This window comes from Aspergillus glaucus, assembly GCF_001890805.1.
Source record: "Aspergillus glaucus CBS 516.65 unplaced genomic scaffold ASPGLscaffold_10, whole genome shotgun sequence".
Taxonomy (NCBI): domain Eukaryota; kingdom Fungi; phylum Ascomycota; class Eurotiomycetes; order Eurotiales; family Aspergillaceae; genus Aspergillus; species Aspergillus glaucus.
In genome coordinates, this window is record NW_019170462.1 from 439,777 (window position 1) to 459,493 (window position 19,717).

The 19,717-nt window shown below is 49.1% G+C and overlaps 7 protein-coding genes across 7 annotated transcripts; 2 read left to right on the forward strand and 5 right to left on the reverse strand.

Moving 5' to 3' along the window:
• Positions 1-628: 628 nt before the first annotated feature.
• On the reverse strand, positions 629-2,998 carry ASPGLDRAFT_25713 (putative C6 transcription factor (Gal4); the record flags this gene model as incomplete). Its single annotated transcript, XM_022543502.1, has 6 exons — positions 629-1,570; positions 1,629-2,320; positions 2,371-2,684; positions 2,735-2,829; positions 2,881-2,910; positions 2,966-2,998. 6 exons carry the CDS (start codon positions 2,996-2,998, stop codon positions 629-631), a joined length of 2,106 nt encoding a protein of 701 aa, XP_022400950.1.
• A 973-nt stretch (positions 2,999-3,971) lies between these two features.
• Positions 3,972-5,783, forward strand: ASPGLDRAFT_82249 (uncharacterized protein). Its single transcript, XM_022550156.1, has 3 exons — positions 3,972-4,410; positions 4,461-4,976; positions 5,032-5,783. Exons 1-3 carry the CDS (start codon positions 4,150-4,152, stop codon positions 5,356-5,358), a joined length of 1,104 nt encoding a protein of 367 aa, XP_022400951.1. The 5' UTR covers positions 3,972-4,149; the 3' UTR covers positions 5,359-5,783.
• ASPGLDRAFT_149493 (60S ribosomal protein eL37) lies at positions 5,615-6,582 on the reverse strand. The gene is made up of 5 exons (XM_022542039.1): positions 6,530-6,582; positions 6,401-6,418; positions 6,267-6,329; positions 6,068-6,139; positions 5,615-5,963 (listed from the first exon to the last, which is right to left on the reverse strand). The coding sequence occupies exons 2-5, from the start codon at positions 6,402-6,404 to the stop codon at positions 5,821-5,823; spliced, it is 282 nt and encodes a 93-aa protein (XP_022400952.1). The 5' UTR covers positions 6,405-6,418; positions 6,530-6,582; the 3' UTR covers positions 5,615-5,820.
• Positions 6,583-6,907: 325 nt separating this feature from the next.
• slu7 (mRNA splicing protein SLU7) lies at positions 6,908-8,487 on the reverse strand. The gene has a single exon (XM_022546589.1). The coding sequence runs from the start codon at positions 8,426-8,428 to the stop codon at positions 7,010-7,012; it is 1,419 nt and encodes a 472-aa protein (XP_022400953.1). The 5' UTR covers positions 8,429-8,487; the 3' UTR covers positions 6,908-7,009.
• A 236-nt stretch (positions 8,488-8,723) lies between these two features.
• On the forward strand, positions 8,724-13,944 carry ASPGLDRAFT_125953 (DNA-directed DNA polymerase zeta catalytic subunit REV3; the record flags this gene model as incomplete). The annotated part of the gene is made up of 2 exons (XM_022540608.1): positions 8,724-8,959; positions 9,036-13,944. 2 exons carry the CDS (start codon positions 8,724-8,726, stop codon positions 13,942-13,944), a joined length of 5,145 nt encoding a protein of 1,714 aa, XP_022400954.1.
• A 413-nt stretch (positions 13,945-14,357) lies between these two features.
• ASPGLDRAFT_126187 (RNA dependent RNA polymerase) lies at positions 14,358-18,802 on the reverse strand (the record flags this gene model as incomplete). The annotated part of the gene is made up of 4 exons (XM_022540632.1): positions 14,358-17,677; positions 17,734-18,199; positions 18,256-18,412; positions 18,507-18,802. The coding sequence occupies 4 exons, from the start codon at positions 18,800-18,802 to the stop codon at positions 14,358-14,360; spliced, it is 4,239 nt and encodes a 1,412-aa protein (XP_022400955.1).
• A 2-nt stretch (positions 18,803-18,804) lies between these two features.
• On the reverse strand, positions 18,805-19,624 carry ASPGLDRAFT_311553 (uncharacterized protein). The gene is made up of 2 exons (XM_022544018.1): positions 19,616-19,624; positions 18,805-19,433 (listed from the first exon to the last, which is right to left on the reverse strand). Exon 2 carries the CDS (start codon positions 19,282-19,284, stop codon positions 18,928-18,930), a length of 357 nt encoding a protein of 118 aa, XP_022400956.1. The 5' UTR covers positions 19,285-19,433; positions 19,616-19,624; the 3' UTR covers positions 18,805-18,927.
• Between the last annotated feature and the right edge of the window lie 93 nt (positions 19,625-19,717).

Consider the following 19,717-nt stretch of genomic DNA (forward strand, 5'->3'; position numbering starts at 1 on the left):
CCTTTCTAAATCGCACCAAGCATCACTCGCATCTCTCGTTTTCTATCATGGACGAGACTACATTTACACAAGACACCATCCGTTATGAGCACTAGCGTTCCGGGACCTACCTACCTGTTAGAAGGAATCTACCATTTGTTTCTGTTGGATTAGCATGGGTGAAATTGAGAACCGCTCTTGTTTGTTATTGTTTGATTACTGTTATGTTGTTTTAGCGCTGTTGCATGGGCATGTGTATACTTTTTGATATTATTATTATGATATTGTTTATTATTTCGGTTGGGTAGTTATTTGTATGAATCAGTGACCAGAATGTATCTGTGTTGTCTATGTATGTATGCATGTATGTGAAAATTGAAAGCAAATGTCAAATGGCAAATGATACTGGTTGGTAGCCAAGTATCTCTATCTATCTGCATTGGTATTGGTATCAAAAAGAAAAAGAAAAGAAGAAACATGATCATTACGAAATCATTCAAACTCATTTCCAACTCCAACATTCATTTTGGGAGAAGACGATGTTCGGTTCGGTTTTCGATGGTTTTCGAATTCGATATTCTGTTTAGGATGGAAGAAATGCGCGTGGTGGGTGTATTCGAAACTCAGATAAGAATAGTGCTGAACCCAGCTAAGGCGTAAAATTCAACCACTCCGAGAAATCCATCCCCGACATATTCAAATTCAACTCCTGATCCACATCCGGAAACATGCCCCCGAACGTCGGATCATTGAACAACTGATCCGGGAAATGCATGAGGATAGGCGGTTGCTGCTGCTGTCCCCCGTCACCTGCACCCCCAGTAACTGGTTTGTTTGCTACTGCGGGGATCCCCGGCATGGAAGCTGCGCCGGTGGTCGTGTTGGCGTTGCCGTTATTGTTGGGGTAGCAGTAGCAAGAAACCGGTGTGCAAAGCTTGTTGACGACTGCTAAACAGCGGGTTGCGAGACGGTTGTTGGATAGGGAGGGATGGGAGAGGAGTTGTTTTGTCGTTTGAATATCTTGGAGCCAGGCTGGGGCGTCTGTGCTGGTTGGGTCGGTCATGAGGAAGATAATCGGGATGAGGCCGGCTTGGAAGAGGAAGTACAGCATGTACCAAGCGCCCAATCTCGTGCAGATGTAGTTATCCATGTACTCTGAGATCGAAGCGATTGTCAGCCTGGCGTTCCGGAGACAGAGCATCCGACAGTCTCCTTCGAATGGGTCCTCGCGCTCTGGTGGCGGTCCGGGCGTAGGCGTCCATCGTCTGGCTGCCCAGCGGAGGAGAATCGGGCGGTAGATGAGGGTTCGCAGGTTCCAGTCTCGCCACATTAGTCGTCTGCGGACGAGGGCTGTGGAGTCTGGTTCGGGCATTGAGACGGGTTGTTTGAGGTAGTCGGGGAGGTTATTGTACCATTCTTCCATTGGTTTTTGGAGAGAGAGGGTTTCTTCGGGGGTTAGGGCGGGGCTTGAGATTAGGCGTTGGTAGACGCTGTTTGTTAGGAGGTGAAATTTGGCTTGGGCGATTATGCCGGAGTATAAAGTTGGGCCGTCGGATTCTTTGGGTAGGGTCGTTGTGCTTGGTGTGAGTGCCTGCGAATCATTAATTAGCCCTTAGTTCTCAATGGATGGGAGGAGAGAGTGTTCTCACCTCGTCCTGGATGTTAAGGACATGTTTTGCATCCATAACCCTATCCTCTGGTAGGAGAATCGGTCTGCCAAACGTTTTGGCCGCACCACTGTCAAAGATGAAAACGCCCCACCACAATCTCCGTCTGATCTCCCGCTGCAGAAGACTAATTCTCCACCCTGGAAACTCCTTATGAAGACCAAGACTCATAGCCATCCGGACAGCAAGACCCAGGAAATTCCACCCCGTATTCGGCTTGTTTCGTTTCTGTGCATAGTTGCTCATCAACAGCAATGCCTGAATCAGAGTCAAGTTCCCGGTTTCGAACACTGAAACTTGCTGCAAATGGCCTCTGGCTTCTTGGTAGAAAGTGATGTCCAGATCTGAATTGTCGTCTCCGATGCTCCATGCTCCCAGGGCTAGAATCGTGTTAAGGAGGATTTGCCACGAGAGGCCGTGTGGGCGGGGGATGTGCTCATGAAACTGTGCCCTAAACGTAGCTTCATGAACGAAAGGATAACTCGAATGATAGTTGAGGAAGTAAGCGTCCATGAAAGCCTGCTCGATAAGACCAGATGGAGCAGAATTCAGAAGTTGAGATTTCAATGGAACTCGATCTGTGTTTCCGTTTGGCTTTGCCGTACTCGAAGGAATACTGAGATCGAATCCATGTTTCATCAAAGCTCTTAGTGGCACAACACTGGATGAAGCACCTGTTCATGGATTAGCAACTGTACAGCAAATCTAGGAAAGAGATACAAACCAAAATACCCCGAACCTTCCGGCTTGATAGACAACGCAGCCATGCCATCCGTCAAACCACCGAGTGAAATTTCCTTTTCAGCCCAGTCAAACCCATCCGCCTGTTGCGGTAAAGCTTCTGGAGCTGCTTCAGATCGATCCTCAGTTTTCGCCGGAGTCGAATGCCTTGAGGATGATTTGGAAGATGCAGTCCTTGGTGGCGTTTCATGGTCCTGCAACAGCGAACGGACAGTCGCATCCAGATCGCCCCCTGGGAACAGTCTTGCTAGAGCCGTCTCAAATGCTTGTAGACGATCTTCGACATGCGTCAAGTGTCTGAACTGTCAGAATCATGATCCATGGCTAATATAAACTGTGATACTCACTGCCGCGTAAGTGGGCTTCTGGTTACTTTGGGGCTATAACTGCACTCCTTGCCCAATTGCGAGCACTGCAGGCATGTTGGGCGCCCCTTTGAACACTAGTCGAATGGTCAATAGACGAACCATCGTTTGGAAGCAATAGTTCTCACCTTCGACTTTCGTAGCCGACATTCATCGCACTGTCGTCACGTTAGCGCTCTAACTGTCTTTCTGTCCCGCGCAACTGATACTTACAGCGTAGGCATGAGAATCACGAGTACTAGTCATCTTTATCGGGGAAAATCTGCTTTCCTGAATCGCAAATCTCTTTCACATTGGATATTATCACGCCAGACTGATAGCATCTGAAATCGAGGTTAGCCATGGACATTAATTTCGCATCAGAAAGAGATGCGCGAGAATTCAAGACAAGAACAAGCAGGCAAAGATACAGGCTTATGCATAGTAAGACGCGCTGCTCGAGCGGTTCCAAACAAGAACCAAAAAAAAAAAAAAAGGCAAAGATTGACCTCAGCCTCAGGGATACAATACACTCAATGCGCACCCTCAAGAAAACGTTGAATAATGAAAATACACCAGATCTGGAGGGGACGGCATAAAAAAGTACCGGCGAACCACGGGCCAAACTCACGGTAGGCATGGGAATAATCTGTGATCCGCGATCCCGGGATCAGAAACAACGCTCGTCGAGACCAAAAGCGAATGACAAACCCATCAGAGGCAGAATAACCGATATAGGAAAGGTCGCAGCGATGGAGTTGGCGATGGGGAGGTTCGAACTTGAAGAAAGACTGTATCATGTGGGGAGCCAGTCACCTGACCCGTGAAAAATCTCTCAGGGCGATTCGAATCCTCAGGCACGAACTGCTGCTGACATGGTCAATCTGATATTGAGTTATAAGAATATTCTAGTGTTCTATGGGATTTATATCTACTATGATCCTACTTTATGGTGTCTTTTATACGGATTACTCTGTACATAGTACAGCATGTAGTATTACGCATAATGCATTGTGAGTAGTCCAATGCACCCCATAGATCGGTAGCCACGATATATACATCCACCAGTGGCAGTTGAATGCATTATCCAATGGCATATCCACCAATTAGACGCTATATTCAATACCTTGATCAAGTAAAAGATGTCCCTTGAGTACATCTCTATTCCATTCTTCTATGTATACATTTTATGCCACTCACAATCGCGCCCTGGCGGGACAGTGCTTGACCAATCAGATCGCCTAGCAGAGCTTTCTTTTTATACAACGTCATGTGAATTTTGATAGCAGTCCTCTATCAACCCGCCAACACAATCCATTTACATTAAGACGACATACAGTCGATAAGCCCCTAGCACATTGAACCCTTGCATATTTCCGAACAGTCATCAGCTGCGACACCTCAAACAAACTTCGAACATGCCCACACAACCCCCACTACCACCCCTCCTCACACCTTATGTATCATCTCTCCCACAATCCTCCCTCACTCTCCTCTCCTCAGTCCTCGGCGCAACAGGGAATTGGCTGGTCCTAAGGTACCTCTACGCCGCGCTCAGCGCATCCTCTGCAAATACCACGTTTGGTGCAGACGGCGTCGATAATGGCAAGAAGCGCAAGGTCGTGCTCGTGAGTTTCTTGCGGAGTTGGGAGTTTTGGAGGTCCGAGGCCAAGAGATTGGTAATTTCTGTTTATAGATATTTTGAAAGAAATATATTGACCATGACTAGGGTCTGGATCTTGCGCGACTCGCAGACAAGGGCCAATTCGCGTTCGTGGATGGATTATCGGAGCTTTTTTACACCCCGCAGGCGCAAACAGCGGCTCCGGTAGCACCATCCGCGCCAGCACCATTCGCGCCAGCACCATTCGCGCCAGCAGGTCGTACTATTCCTCCCCGGACGGCACTGCCTGTTCGTGGACCGCCTGGAGCCACTGCGCCTGCGCCTACTCCTGCAGCTCCTCCGGGTGGTGGTCTGAACAGAGCCGCAACGGAAGCCGGACCTGGACCTGGACCTGCAAAGCGACTGCACCTGACAGGCCACGGGACCGCAGCACTCGACGCATTGGAGAAGGATATCTCGGACGTCGTCAGCCAACTGAAGACTACGGTGGGAGGGGACGATGGAGAGGAAGCGGAGGTGTTGTTGATCGTCGACCAACCCGACTTGCTACTTGCTGCTACAGGCCCAAGCAAAGGGATAGGAGCTACGGAAATGGGCGAGTGGGTCATGGGACTACAACAGGTACCGTATAGGCTGCGCATCGATTGAGAAGGTGACGGGCTGACAATTTCGATAGCATTCGCACGCGACGATCGTGGCTGTTTCTGCCGATTCGCCGCTGATACATAATGCATCCGAATTCGCCCATCACCCAGCAACTCCGCTGGAGAAGGAGCATGCCGCGTTCGCTGTGGGATTGGCGCATAGGGCTCAGATGGTCGTGCAGCTTCGGAACTTGGAAACGGGTGCCGCTCGGGATGTTAGTGGTGTGCTGAGGGCAAGCAAGGGTGGCGCTTGGAGTGACGATGGCAGCACCGACGCTGAGACCAAGTGGGAGGAGAAGGAAGTGTTGTACTTCATCCAACGGGACGGGAGTGTGAATGTCTTCGGAAGGGGCGAATAGAATAGGGATTCGTATAGACGTAGATAGAGCTCAAGTATAAACCTGTTCATGAGTATTTGTGTTGATGGAACGGGACCTGTTTTGAATCCAGACAGATCACATTGGAAGCATATCTCAACCTAGTATCTGCCACGACCAGGGATATCCGCCAGCGTAAACTAAAAAGGAAAATCATGAAAAGCTTCCCCTTATTTTTATGTCACCCAAAAGAAAAAAGAAAAAAGAGAAACCCATAAAATTTTCTTTGTCATCCCTTTTGTCGTCGAATTTTGTGACTTGGAAGAAGAAATGCTATGGCGGCAAAAAGAGAAGACCGTCGCAACACCAACTCCACTGGAAAAAAGCGTTCATTTTCATTTCGCCCTTGCATTGAAACCAGCTACTTCATATGCTAGGCCATAATCATACCAGTTCCCTCCAGCCTCCGAGATCGAAAACGCGACGTCGAGATATTAGATTCGCTTATTGAGCGGTCTCGGGGCCACGGGCGCCCTTGGGAACACCAACACGGAAGCCGTTCTTGAAGCGCTGGTGGACATCCTTGAGGTGACGGGTGCGGCCGCTGCCGGTGGTCTTTCTTCTCTTAGCCTTCTCACCCCAGTTGACTATATTCCAGAAGAAAATTCGTAAGCCAGATAGTTCCCAATAACCAACGCCATGCTAAACTCAATCGACACATTGTTCCGTCAACAGGGAGAGGGGTTCGTACACTTGCGGGTCTTAGCGGAGGGGTAACCGCAGTTGGCACAAGTCGACTTCTGGATGTGGAAAGAACGCTGTCCTGTAGATTCCAAATCGCAACCGGTCAGCCCATCTTTATATTCTTTCCCAGTATATCCCAACTTATTCCCGTATCGTCCATGATCCGCGAATCCGTCGGGGGTTTCGGAGGAGTTCTTTATACTGACCACAACGCCGGCACAGGGTGTGCGTCTTGTTGTGACGCTTACCGAAGCTGGAGGTACCCTTCGCTGTTATCGTTGTTAGTGATGTCGACGGGGAGGTTGATCGCAATCGCAGGACGCATCGGATTTGCACATACTCATTTTGAATTAAGGAACTGTAAAAGATAAAATCCGATATGTTAGCCAACGCAAGAACCGTAAAAGAAAAGAAAAATAATTCCCCTCGAGGATGCGCAATGTATCTCCAAAACAACGACTTAACTTACCTGGCGATTCCGTTGAAGGGCTGGTTGTCGTCGTTGTCGTCGTCGCTGGGCGTATCGTGAGTTCCGCTGAGATCTGGGGGTGTCGCTTAGCGAGTTGTGGTATTCAGGGCTTCTGCCCTGGTCCCGTGACTTATCTGGCCTAATATGGTTAGCGGTCAGCTGACCATGGCGCTACTCGGTGGAACCACCAGCCTTAACCCGTGCGCTAAGCCACTTTGGGTTTGGTCCATTATCGACCGATGCTCGCCGATAAACTTCTCTATGGCAGATGGATTCTTTAAATGCTTTGAATTGTAAGATTCATGACTGACGATCTTACTCTGTGACATATAATGAACAGTCTTGTTGAGGTACTAATAATTCTGAAGTTCAATTTTCTATGCAGAGATCGGTACAACCCGTCAATGTACATTGCAAAAGGGTATGCTAACAGCGCCAAACGCCAAATATTGCAAATATGATATCTAAATCTCAAAGCAATTACTGTGCAACCTCATCTTTCCCAATGAATGCAGCCATCGGGTCATCAGCGGCAAAACGACTCCGTTTGTATGACTCGAGCTCCTCTTCATTGATTCCAGATTGGATCTCCATAAGTGTTCTCTTCTTCCCCGAGCTTGAGGCATCCTTGCGCTCGTTCTGGTCATCCATATCGCGGAGTTCGCGAGAGCCATCACCTTCTTCGGGCCTACCTGACGGCTCTTCAGCTTCGTCTTTAGCCGGCGGCAGCATCAGCAAGTTGTCAGCTTCCAGGAAAGCCTTCTTTCCATCCTCCCCCGTACAGTAACTGTTTTTCACAACTGAGAAACAGCATGCGTAGCCCCAGTCGAAATTATGCCACCAACTTCCCCAGACACTCGTGTGGTTGTTGCTGAGAATATCTTCTGGGTACTTCGATTTGGCTGCCTTCTTGGGTGCGCCCTTGACAGCACCCGTCTCATCGTACTCGACAAACTTCTCATTCTCGACGACCATCGTGTCTCGTAGCGGCGTTGGCGCCATATGTTCCTCGCCACCATATTTCGCTAGGAGAGCTTTGCGCTGCGCTTGGCGCTTGCCTTCGCTTTCTGCCTGCGTCCTCTTGCGCATGACCTCTCCTGATGTTGGGTTCGCTTGAAGATGAATCTGCGGCTTTCCTTGTTCTTGCGACTCCCAAGCGTACCGTTGCGCTCTCTCAAACTCTGCGGCATCACCCGAACTGCGAACGAAATTCTCCTCGGCAACTAGCGCTGCAGCATCGTCCTCCGAGGCACCCCCATCGACCATTCGCCGTGTCTTCGGATCGTACTTGGCCGAGTCGAGATCAAGGTTCAGCAGGTACTTCGCAGTGTCTTCTCGAATACGTAGGTTGCGTGTCGCTGTGCTCTGTTGTCGTCCCATGTCCGATTCCTCTGCATAACGAGCTTCTTCATTCTTCTCTTCGTCATCATCCTCATCTTCCCCATGCTCCGCTTTGGTGCTCTGTTTTATATCCTCCATCTCTTCGTATTCCTCGACAACTTGACGGTATTCGGTCGGGTCATAGCCGTTCCACCGGTCTCTTTTCGCATCCCACCCGAGCTCCACATCCTGTAACACTTCATCTGCCTCAATATTTTTGCCAGTCCATTTCGCACCTTGCTTCCGAGGTCGACTTAAGCATTCTTTCGTCTTATGGGTCATTGCGCCGCAGTTTTCGCAGGCGCCTTTTCGGTACTTGGTGGCGGCTGGGCCGGCGCGCTTGCCTCGGTCGTACCATTTCGTGATATCTGATTTTTCTGCCTTGTGTAAACGTTGGTGTTCGAGGTAGTCGTTGGCTGTTGTTTCATCATCGATATAGAACGGTTTCTTCGAGATGAAAGAAGGAATGTACTCGTTGCGCTCCTTCGACGCCACATCCGCAGGCTTTCGCGACGACATTGTGGCGTAGGACAGCGATAAAGACGAAATTAATGCGTTTCAATAGGCAGAAGAGTTAGATATCAGAAATTATCAGGGATATAACCCCCTTCACAAGTTGTGGCGTGAGATAATCAAAAGTCTCGGAAGTCCGACGTTGAAGTTGGTGATAACATCGGCGAATTTCACGTGACCAGGCGTTCCCTTCCCGCGCTCCGAGGCGCGTCCGCTATGTTGATGTTCGTGTACGTCATGCTTTTGGTCTAAGAAGAGGATCTGGATGGTAGCGCTGGTTGTCCTGACCTGACGCCCACCGATGGAGCCCTTTCAAGTGCGCCTCAACTGGGTGGATCACTACCAAGCAACCCCGTCAGAATTTGATCCTCTACAATATGGGAATGAAAATTCTGGAAAAGATGACAAGTCGAAGGTACCTGTCATCCGGATCTTCGGAGCTACAGAGACCGGCCAAAAGATCTGCGTTCATGTACATGGTGCCTTCCCATATCTATACATCGAATATGATGGTCCTTTGACATCTGAAAAAGGTTGGTTTCGCGCGCATTGCTACTCTAATTGATCTTACAGCTGAATATTCGTAAAATGCAGTGAGTTCAACAATTCAAAGTCTCCATCTGTCAATCGATCACGCGCTGGCAGTGAGCTATCGCCACAATGACAACGGTAAAAAAGCTGCATTTGTTGCTCATATCACCCTGGTCAAGGGTATTCCGTTTTACGGGTACCATGTGGGATATCAGTTTTTCTTCAAAATATATCTCCTAAATCCTTTATACGTCACTCGATTGGCAGATCTTCTACTTCAAGGTGCGGTGATGGGGCGTTCATTTCAGCCATACGAGAGTCATATGCAGTATATCCCCCAATGGATGTGCGACTATAACTTGTACGGATGTGCGTATATCAGATGCAGCAAAGTCAAGATTCGCTCTCCTGTGCCAGACTACCTCGAACTCACTGATTTGTCTCACCGTTGGCATGACCGGTCGATCCAGCCTGAGTGCGTATCAGACGAAACGGTTCTTCCGAAGCAAAGTCATTGCTTACTAGAAGCGGACATCTGCGTTCAAGACATTCTGAATCGCACGGATACCAAGGAAAGACCTATACACCACGATTTTACGGAGATGTTCAAACCCGTTGCTCCCAACGAGCGGCTGGTTCCGAGCATGGCTGGCCTGTGGCAAGATGAAACCAGAAGGCGCAAAAAGCGACTCGGTATTGACGAGCCGGGAAGTAGCCCATTTGGCCCCGAAGAGCTTATTTCGATGTCGGCCGATCCACGAGGTAATAGTGATGGAGGCTGGATCCATGAAGAGGAATTTCGCGAAATGGTCCTTCAAAGTGCTGCCGAGGAGAAGCGCCATAGCGGCGGTAAAGATGTCAACTTTGAGAACTTCCTTAAGAAGAATCCTTTCGAGGATAGCGTTAAGACTGCACTTGAAAGCATAGAAGACCTTTTCCCGGAGAAACTTGAGCAGTCGAGCTTCGAGATGTATCAAGCTCGCAACGCAGGCGGGCGAGGCGATGCGGAAATTTCTGTGGATGAAAGCGCGGTCCTGGCATCTCAGCGTGACGGGGATCATTACAGCTCAGATGGCGATCTTACTGACAAACTTGATGACACTGACGAAGCCGCTGATCCCTTCGATGATGAGCTTGGTGATGGGCTTTTTGACATGAACTTTCAGAACCTTAAAGGACAGCAAGGCTCAAATAAGGAGAACTTCCCTCAAGTTGATCCCAAGGACTCCTCAGAAGACCATCTTGGCGAAACTTCCGAATCAGAAAGCGAATTAGAGCGCGGCAATACCAACGGTGATCCCCGAAACGCAACCCTTAAACGGTCACGATTTGTAAAAACTGATGGCGACATCTCGTGCAAAAGACAAAGAACCCCTAGGGGACAGCACCTACACAGTTCACAGACGTCCTCATCCCAGGATCACCCACAACCGGCGAAGTTAACTACCCAGGACGTAAATGGTACCACTGACCGTGCTCCTGGCACACAGGATCGTAAACTGACACCTCGACCAAAACCATCCTCCCAAACCGCCAATCGACCCAAAGGGTCCACGCAAGATAGCAGACTCAATTTTCCCGTTGTAAAGAATTCCAATAATCCCAGCCCAGCTTTGCGATTCAGCCAGGAAGGGGATCTTACTCCCAAAGCAACAGCGGACACTCTCGCGACCCAGGAAAACCCAATCTCGTCAAAAACTGTCGCCAAGTTTTCTCAAGAAGCGCAGACAGGGACATCTTCGCAGCTGCAACCATTCTCTACGGATACTGGCTCGGACATCTATAGCTCGCCCGTATATGAGGTCGCATCGAATATCTACCAGTCTTTTGACAATCTCCCCGACACACGGATATGCTGTTTTCGAGCTCCTTGTCCCACCCCCGATGAAGTATCTTTAACGCTCAATGATCATGGTTATCCATCCGTTATCTACCAGAAAGCCCATTATAGCGATGAGAAGGATGTACATGATCGACCACGCGAATATGCAGGCCGCGAGTTCCGCTTGGAAGGGACCAGCATCCATTATCTTCCAGACTTTGATCCTTCGGGAAGATCTCCCGCGATGCTTGGCGAGCAAGGTGCCGTTTCAGTTGATCGGGATAACCGAGAAGTAATCGATCAGCAACTACGGGAATCCACTTCCTGTAGAGTCTGGGAGTTTGCACCTGTTCCGCCCAGTCGCTCAGAGGTTGTGGAATGGTTTGAAAACATGATGTCTGATTTGAAGTCTCAGCCAGCACAAGGAAGAGAAACCCAGATCGAACCAAACCTGAAACCTAATGTGCTTTCCCAAATCGAAGGCCCCACGCAAAAGGACCATAGCACCAAATATACCGCCAAAGATCAGTCGACAAGCATGGAGCATCAAAATCAGTATATGAGTATAATGAGCTTGGAAGTCCACGTGAACACCCCTGGGGTGCTTTCGCCAAATCCCGAGGAGGACGAGGTTTCATGCGTATTCTGGTGCATCCAGTCAGAAGATGAGGGTCTCGACCCTAATGATAACATTCCTGGCGTCCACGTGGGAATGATATACCAAGGAGAAGGCGACGTGCCAGAGACAAAGATCGTTCGGGCCCTAAGAATCGAGACGGACCAGCAAACTACCGAACTTGACCTTATCAACCGGGTGGTGGATATCGTCAGATATTACGACCCAGATATCATCACCGGGTATGAAGTCCATAACAATTCCTGGGGCTATCTGATCGAGAGAGCACGGAAGAAGTACTATTTCGATCTATGCGATGAGCTATCGAGGGTGAAGTCTCAAGCACACGGAATATTCGGCAAAGACAGTGACCGTTGGGGCTTCAACCACACTTCCTCCATCCGCGTGACAGGCCGACACATAATCAACATCTGGCGAGCTATGAGGAGCGAGCTTACCTTGCTTCAATACTCGATGGAGAATGTCGTCTTCCACGTCCTACAGCGCCGGATACCTCACTACTCATTTCGAGACCTTACAGCGTGGTACCAGAGCGGGAAACCTCGCAACCTTATGAAGCTCGTCAGTTACTACGCCTCTCGCGTGCAAGTGAACTTAGAGATCCTGGAGTCAAATGAATTGATAACGCGAACCAGCGAACAAGCAAGACTGCTGGGCGTGGATTTTTTCTCCGTCTTCTCGCGAGGCTCACAATTCAAGGTTGAATCTCTGATGTTCCGAATTGCAAAGCCTGAGAACTTCATGCTTGTCTCTCCGAGCAGGAAACAAGTCGGGCAACAAAACGCGCTTGAATGTCTCCCACTGGTTATGGAGCCTCAAAGCGACTTCTACACGAGCCCTCTCGTTGTACTGGATTTCCAGTCACTATATCCTAGTGTTATGATAGCATATAATTACTGCTACTCAACCTTCCTGGGAAGAGCACGTCAATGGCGAGGTCGGGATAAGATGGGCTTCATGGACTACGAACGACAACCACGACTTCTGGAACTACTCAAGGACAAGATTAACATTGCACCAAATGGAATGGTGTACACAAAGCCCGAAGTGCGAACATCCCTTCTCGCAAGAATGCTCACGGAGATCCTGGAAACCCGCGTGATGGTCAAAACGGGCATGAAACTGGACAAAGACGACAAAATTCTACAACATCTCCTCAACAACCGCCAACTAGCCCTCAAATTAATCGCAAACGTCACATACGGTTATACCTCCGCCTCGTTCTCGGGCCGCATGCCTTGCTCAGAGATAGCAGACAGCATCGTTCAATCCGGACGGGAGACACTGGAGAAAGCCATCGCCCTGATTCATTCTGTGGAAAGCTGGGGCGCTGAGGTCGTCTACGGAGATACAGACAGTCTCTTCGTCTACCTCAAGGGCCGAACACGCGAAGAAGCATTCGACATTGGCGAAGAGATCGCAAAAACCATCACTGACATGAACCCACGTCCCGTGAAACTCAAGTTCGAAAAAGTATACCACCCCTGCGTCCTCCTCGCCAAGAAACGATACGTAGGTTTCAAATACGAACACCGCGACCAAAAAGAACCCGAATTCGACGCAAAGGGCATCGAAACAGTCCGTCGGGACGGTACACCAGCGGAACAAAAAATCGAAGAAAAAGCCCTCAAAACCCTCTTCCGCACCGCAGACCTAAGCCAGGTCAAGAGCTATTTCCAGAAACAATGCACGAAGATTATGCAAGGCAACGTCTCCATCCAGGACTTCTGCTTCGCTAGAGAAGTTCGACTAGGGACGTACAGCGAGCGAGGTCTCCCTCCACCAGGTGCACTCATCAGCATTAAGAAAATGCTCCTGGATCCCCGTCTTGAACCTCAATATGGAGAACGAGTTCCCTACGTCGTCGTCACCGGTGCCCCAGGGTCAAGACTGATCGATCGATGCGTGGCGCCCGAGACCCTCCTCAACGACGCACAACTAGACCTCGATGCGGAATACTACATCACGAAGAACATCATCCCGCCACTCGAACGGATCTTCAACCTCGTAGGCGTCAATGTCCGCCAGTGGTACGACGAAATGCCCAAATTCCACCGCATCCGCCGCATCGAAGGAGGAACCACAACCGCTTCCTCATCTTCATCCTCTTTAATACCACAAACAACAATGACAATCGGCAAAACTCTCGAATCCTACATGAAGTCCTCCCTCTGCCTCGTCTGCAAAACCAACAAAATCTCCGAATCCACCAATCCCAGTCACAAGAACCTGCCGCTTTGCAACAACTGCCTCCAAACACCGCACATATCTCTCCTCGCTCTGACTTCGCGCAGACAAGTATCCGAGAAGCGCGTTCTGGATCTCCATCGTATCTGTCGCTCGTGCATGGGCGTTTCGTTTGGTGATGATGTGAATTGTGATAGTAAGGATTGTCCGGTTTTTTACTCGAGGACAAGGCATATGGCGAATTGGAGGCACGCGAGGGTTGTTTTGGAACCGGTTGTGAAGGCGTTGCAGGATTGGGGCGATGATAATTTTGTTGGGAGCGCGAATGGGAGTTTGGATTGGTAGGGCGGTGTTTTCCTGCATATTCTGGGCTATATTGCTATATGAGTGACAGGCGTTTGTTCCATTTTGGCTTTCGGCGTCTGGTCATTGGATTGGAATTGACATATTAGATTACTTGAGTACCGATTGTTTTCGCATACAAATAATTCACAAACTACTCGAGATGCTTAAGATGCCATCAACTGCAATAAAAGTACTTTATTCTATAATAAACCTATGGATATGTCCATCAATTTTTGTCATCAACAAAACAAGCGATAACGAAGGAAAGAAATAAGAAAAAAAAAAAAAAGAAAAGAAAAGAAAAGAAAAGAAAAGAAAAAGACGATGACGACGAAAACGAAGAAGCTAACGCCAGATTGAAACGCCAGTACATACCATAGTAACTCCCCCCTAATTCTTTCCTTTCACCTGTTTTAGAAGCCAAGCAGTGCGTTGAGCTTGTCGACCGGGTCAGGCTCTAGATCTCCTTCGTCCTCCACGATTTCAATACATTCTGTTTCCGTGCCCTCAATGACATTCTCCGTGATACCCGTCTTCTCCAAATCGTGCTTCGGTGCTGCTGCTGCTGCTGCTGCTGCTGTCGTTGGCGTTGGCGTTGTTGCTGTTGCTGCTGGTTCGTCGCACCCAGGTTTTAAGTTCTCAAAATCAAGTAGATTCGAATACACACCAAGGTCCGTATTAGCTTGAGCGGTGATCGTCTGTGGCGATTTCGAGAATCCGAAGTCCATCAGTTGATCTAGAGATCCAGAACTTTTTTCCACTCCAGGAGCCGGACATTTGACCGCGGGCGATGGATCGTCGGGCAGATGGTTGTCACCAGTGAACAAACCGAATGGGTCCGATTGAGTTGGTTCGGTGACATTGACTTTCTGAACATCGGATTCCTGATTTTCTGGGACAGGTTCGGCGACGGTGTCATGATTATCTGGGTTAGGGCTCGCCTCTTCGAGCAAATTCTGATCGGATTTTTCGGTAGGTTTCTCCGGCGACTCGTAATGACCCAATGCTATCTTTCCGAGAATATGCGGTAATAGCCACGGGAAGCTGATGAGAGGCAATTTGTCCATCTTGGGTGCTGATCTATGGAAAAGCCTCTCATCCGGTGGATTCTCCTGGCGATGCTTGCTTAACGCTGCAGCCATCTCCTCATGCGTGATTCGATACATGGCTACGGCCAATGGCGCCAGCTGTTGGAAATTGCGTCCGCCGACCTTCTCATAGCACTGTTTGCGATGCATCTCCCGAAGTGACACTGAAATAGTTCCTAGCTCTTCGTGAAACTTATAATCCTTGCTCATGTTCGCATGGCTCAACACAAAAGTAGACCAGACCTCGAATTCGGTTTTGATTTCATGCTGTGCCATAATCCGACGCATTGCCGAGTCATATTCATACTTGAGCTTCCTAGAAAACTCCATCAAATCTTCGGTAACTTCCAGATCACAATCCAGAATCCGTTTGTCAAAAGGAAGTTCAAGACCAGGAACAAAGTCGACACGTTCTACTGCATCGTAAAGCTGACCGAGGACCTTCTTCGAATGATAGATCTGCTCCCTGGGCTTATGCCGTTTCTCCATGAAATGAGGCCACTTTTTCGGCTGTAGGGTGCGCACCATATTTGCCGGATTCCCCGTCTTGTTGTAGTCGACTGCATCGGAGTGAAGCTGTGCGAGCTGCATGCACTTGTCGTTATCGACGCCTTCTTCGAGGTAATCAGCCCAAGCAAGATGGGCATGCGCGATCCGAGGGAGACAGTCATTCTTCATGTAAGTAACGAAGAATGAGGTTATTTCGTCCACCGTCACGTCGTGGTCAAGGTCTCGAGCCTTTTTACTCGCATAATCCATTGGCTCGCGAAACCAATGGTCCGGAACCAGTTCCTCGTCCCAGATTACCAGATAGTCATCTCCATCGAGGTCACCTCCAGAACACATACTTGGAACGTCCCGATCTCCGGTCTGAGGCATGACAACTACATCTTGAAGATGACTTAACTCCGGTACATTGATTGCCTTGACGACACGAATGTCTCCAGGATGAAGGGATGGGTTTCGAGCCAGGATGCAGACGTCTTCGATTACCTCGTACTTCCCGCCTTTGTCAGGTCGGGAAATTTGAAGGAAGATTTCCGGTAAGGCAGCCAATTTCTCTTCGTACGAGGCATCCTTTGACGGTATGGCATCATGGAGATAACCCTTAAGAGTGCCCGTTTCGTCCATGCAGCCAAGTACAGAGGCACCTTGATCGACCACAATCTTTGCCTTCTCTTTCAAATATTTCAGATGCCAGGCCCGCCATAGTCTCAAGATTGACGTCAAGAACGGCTCCTGTGACTTTCGAAAACCATCCAGCACCATTTGACTCACAGTGAGAGTCATCTGATTCGGATCCACGTATTTCTTGAGCAAGTAGATAGCCTGGGGATCACTTGTCATGGCCTCATCGAGGCTCTTCAACATGGTTCGCAGCCTAGCATGAAACACCTCGTCTCGAATACCAAGTGTCGACAAGACAATAATCAATTGCCTGTTGAGTGTTGCTAGGGAGAACTGTGACCAGCGAATAATTTCTAGACCATTGTGGACCGCGGCGAATTTTTCCTGGCTGTTGCGGATGTGCACTTCCTGGCGTTGAGCTTGTGAAGAAACTGTGAGCATTCCCTTGCTTCCTCCCAGACGGAACTGGAACGCTGAAGGTACATCGCCTGTAAGGGTTCTGATCTTCAATTCTGATGTGGCCATCTGAGCGAGAAATTTGGAGATCCGACCGACACCATCCGAAAAGGTGTATCCGTTGCGAACGACATCATCGATCTTACGAACTTGGACGGGACAGCCAGCAACGGCCCGAGTAGTCGAAAAGCATTGCCCTAACCTTGCGGCATATTTGGCGACATTTCTGATGTCGTTGAAATGCCCCATCCATGCACGAATGTTGGCGGCTGTGAGATTCGGCAAGGGTGCAAAAAAGTAAGCACCGTGTTCGCGGAATTGGGAGTTTCCGAAGGCAAGAAATTCGTAGTGTCTATCACCTATCGTGATACCGTTGGCCAAGGTGCGCTTAACCCGGGTAAATACTTCGTTCATCGTATTATTATTGGTCGAATTTATACGACCGATCAACTTCTCATCCGTGAATCGAATGCGGAGGAAACGATCAGCATATTCGATGAAGTATCGAATGACGCGATTCGAGATGTCGACAGTTGGAGTGCTGTAGTAGATGGTACTCGGAGTTATTCTGGCAGAGCGCATATAGCAACAATATGGCGGTATCTTAGCATTGGTCACTCCTCGGATAAATTTGAGATCGAATATCTTCATTGGATCGTGGAAGACTTTCTTCTTCGTTGCCACATGCTCCAAGAGCTTTCTGGCATCCTTCTCACCGAGCTCGAACAGCTTAGATGCAAACTCCCGGGGCATGGTGAATTCCGAGAGGTACCCATTCGAAAGGCAGACCTCGAGCTGGTACCGGACAGAGAAGGGAAGATTGATATAGTCTTCATCAATAAGGTCATCCAGTGACGACGACAAAGCCTTGTTTCGTGATTCTGACAGATCTATCCATCTCCAAATAGGCGGGCTTTTTTGCTGGGCACCGTCGCACTGAGTGAAACGGTCCGTATCCTCGATTGTCACATTGTAGTCTCTCAGGATACTACAAGCCAGCATCAAGCTCTCTTTGTCATTGGAATTCTTAGGATACATGATCTTGAAGGCATTCCAGCGTCCTAATGTTAAATTATCAGCCTACCAGCCCTAAGAACGAAGTTACCATCTTACTTACCGATGTCAATTACAGGATTTTGCTTCCGTAGACTGATAGGCAAAGTAGCTTGTGCCTGGGGGTTGTGGACCACGTGCGTTTGGCGGTACCAAGTGTCTCCATCCCTCCAGGAAGCTTCGTCAACGAATGTGCTCTGGATGTTCTTAACGCGTCGATGGTAGATTGCAGGGGATTCCAAGAACGTAAAGTGAGACGTGCATCCGGACACCGGATCGCGGGTTTGGAAGATCCTTATCAATTGGAAGAAGGGAATTTCGAGACGGTACTCTTGATAGACATCCGCAGACGAAGTCGGCTTGTATATGGAATTGAAGATTGGGAGTTGAAAGTAGACAAACAAGGCCCTGCGCTTCAGGTCGAGAACTAGAGATGGTTGCTCGTTAAGTCCGGTCCCAACAATACGCATTGGCAACATCGTGGTCTCGTTGATAAGAACTCCGATGTCCAATGACACGATTGGTATGTTCTGTGAAAGAAGTCAGCATGCTGACAGCTTCGGGGCGGGAATTGGACCAAACTCACAACTTCCGCTGGAAAAGAGATGTTGTACTGGACTGGGCTGGGTATACGACAGATTTGGTGCTTGTTATCGAGCCTAACGAAGATAGTAGCCGGTTGGCCATCGGGGAGGGTAATTATGTAGGTATTCGCTCTCCAGAAATCCGTATGAGGTGCAGGTCTGTCAAACAGTTACATGTTAGTTGAGCCGTGTCGAAAAGAAAGAGAGAGAAAAAGAAAGGAGAAGAAGTGTAAATAGAAGTTGTCAAACTCACTTGAACCGAATCTTCCCTTTAGGATCCCTATTACCGTGAATATCCGTAAAGAGATCAATCGAAAAGATATTACCCTCTTTGTTGAACGCCTTCCAGAGAGTGAACGTGTCGGCCTCCAGAGGAACATTTGCGAGAGTGACAGCTACCGTCTCCCAGTGCTTCCACCAGGGAAGTAGCTGAGAGAAGGGTTGTTCTACTATCTCTCCAGGACGAGTAGCAGCAGCAGCAGTAGTGGTGGTGGTAGTAGTAGTAGTAGGAGGAGGGCGACGAGGAGGAAGAGCCACAGCAGTTGTCATTGTCGTTGCCGTTGTCGTTGTCATCCTTGTATCCGCCGTCCTGGGGAGTCGCCTTCTGCTCTTGCCCCTGCCCCTGCCCCTGCCCCGCGAAATGGACGGGTTGTGGCTGCGAGGAGGAGACAGAGTCAGCATATTCGCATTCCCGTCAATGAGGACTGGCTCTTCTGAGGTATCAACGAGAGGCGAAGGGGACGAAGATGGGTATGAAGAAGAAAAAGTAGAATAATCCTCCAACGGTGAAGAGGATGAAGGAGAAGAGGAGAGGAAGCCAGGTGGTGCGGGTGAATTGACGCGAGACTCGACTGCCCGGTGTAGAAAATTGCCCTCGGACCTTCCTCGTCTTGCATTCTCTCGTTGAGAAGGATGCAAAGTGAAATAAGAAGATGAAAAACCGGAGGAAGAGGATAAAGAAGCAGAGCTCTGTGTGTCCATGGCCTCATGAGCTGCTGGATAGTGGTGAATGGCAGGATGGTCCTTTTCATTCACCTTGTCTGTCTCCAGCGCTTGCTCATGGAACTCCAACCGCTGCCGCTGCATCTTGGGGTTTCTGTAAGCGCCTCGACCGCGCTTGCTTGCGTTGTATCGCATCTTATTCTTTCCCCCTCCCTCCATTGCGATCGGTGATTAATGGCTGTCATGTAATTAGATCAAAACAAAACAGAGCTCAGTGCGTAGCAGGGTATATATAAAATCTATCGTTTGTAGAAAGCAACCCAGACACGTTGTTCCTGAAAAAAGCAATACGTATGTAGGTTATGCATGGTGTTCAAACCTATTTGGTTCCACTGTAGCAGCATGTCTGATCGGTCTTACAGGTTATTGTGGATGGCTTCTTGCATCGGGAGTTTGAGATAGGCAGGAGAAGGTCCTAGTTGTCCCCAGTGGACAGAAGAGACAAAGGAACAAAAAAAGAAA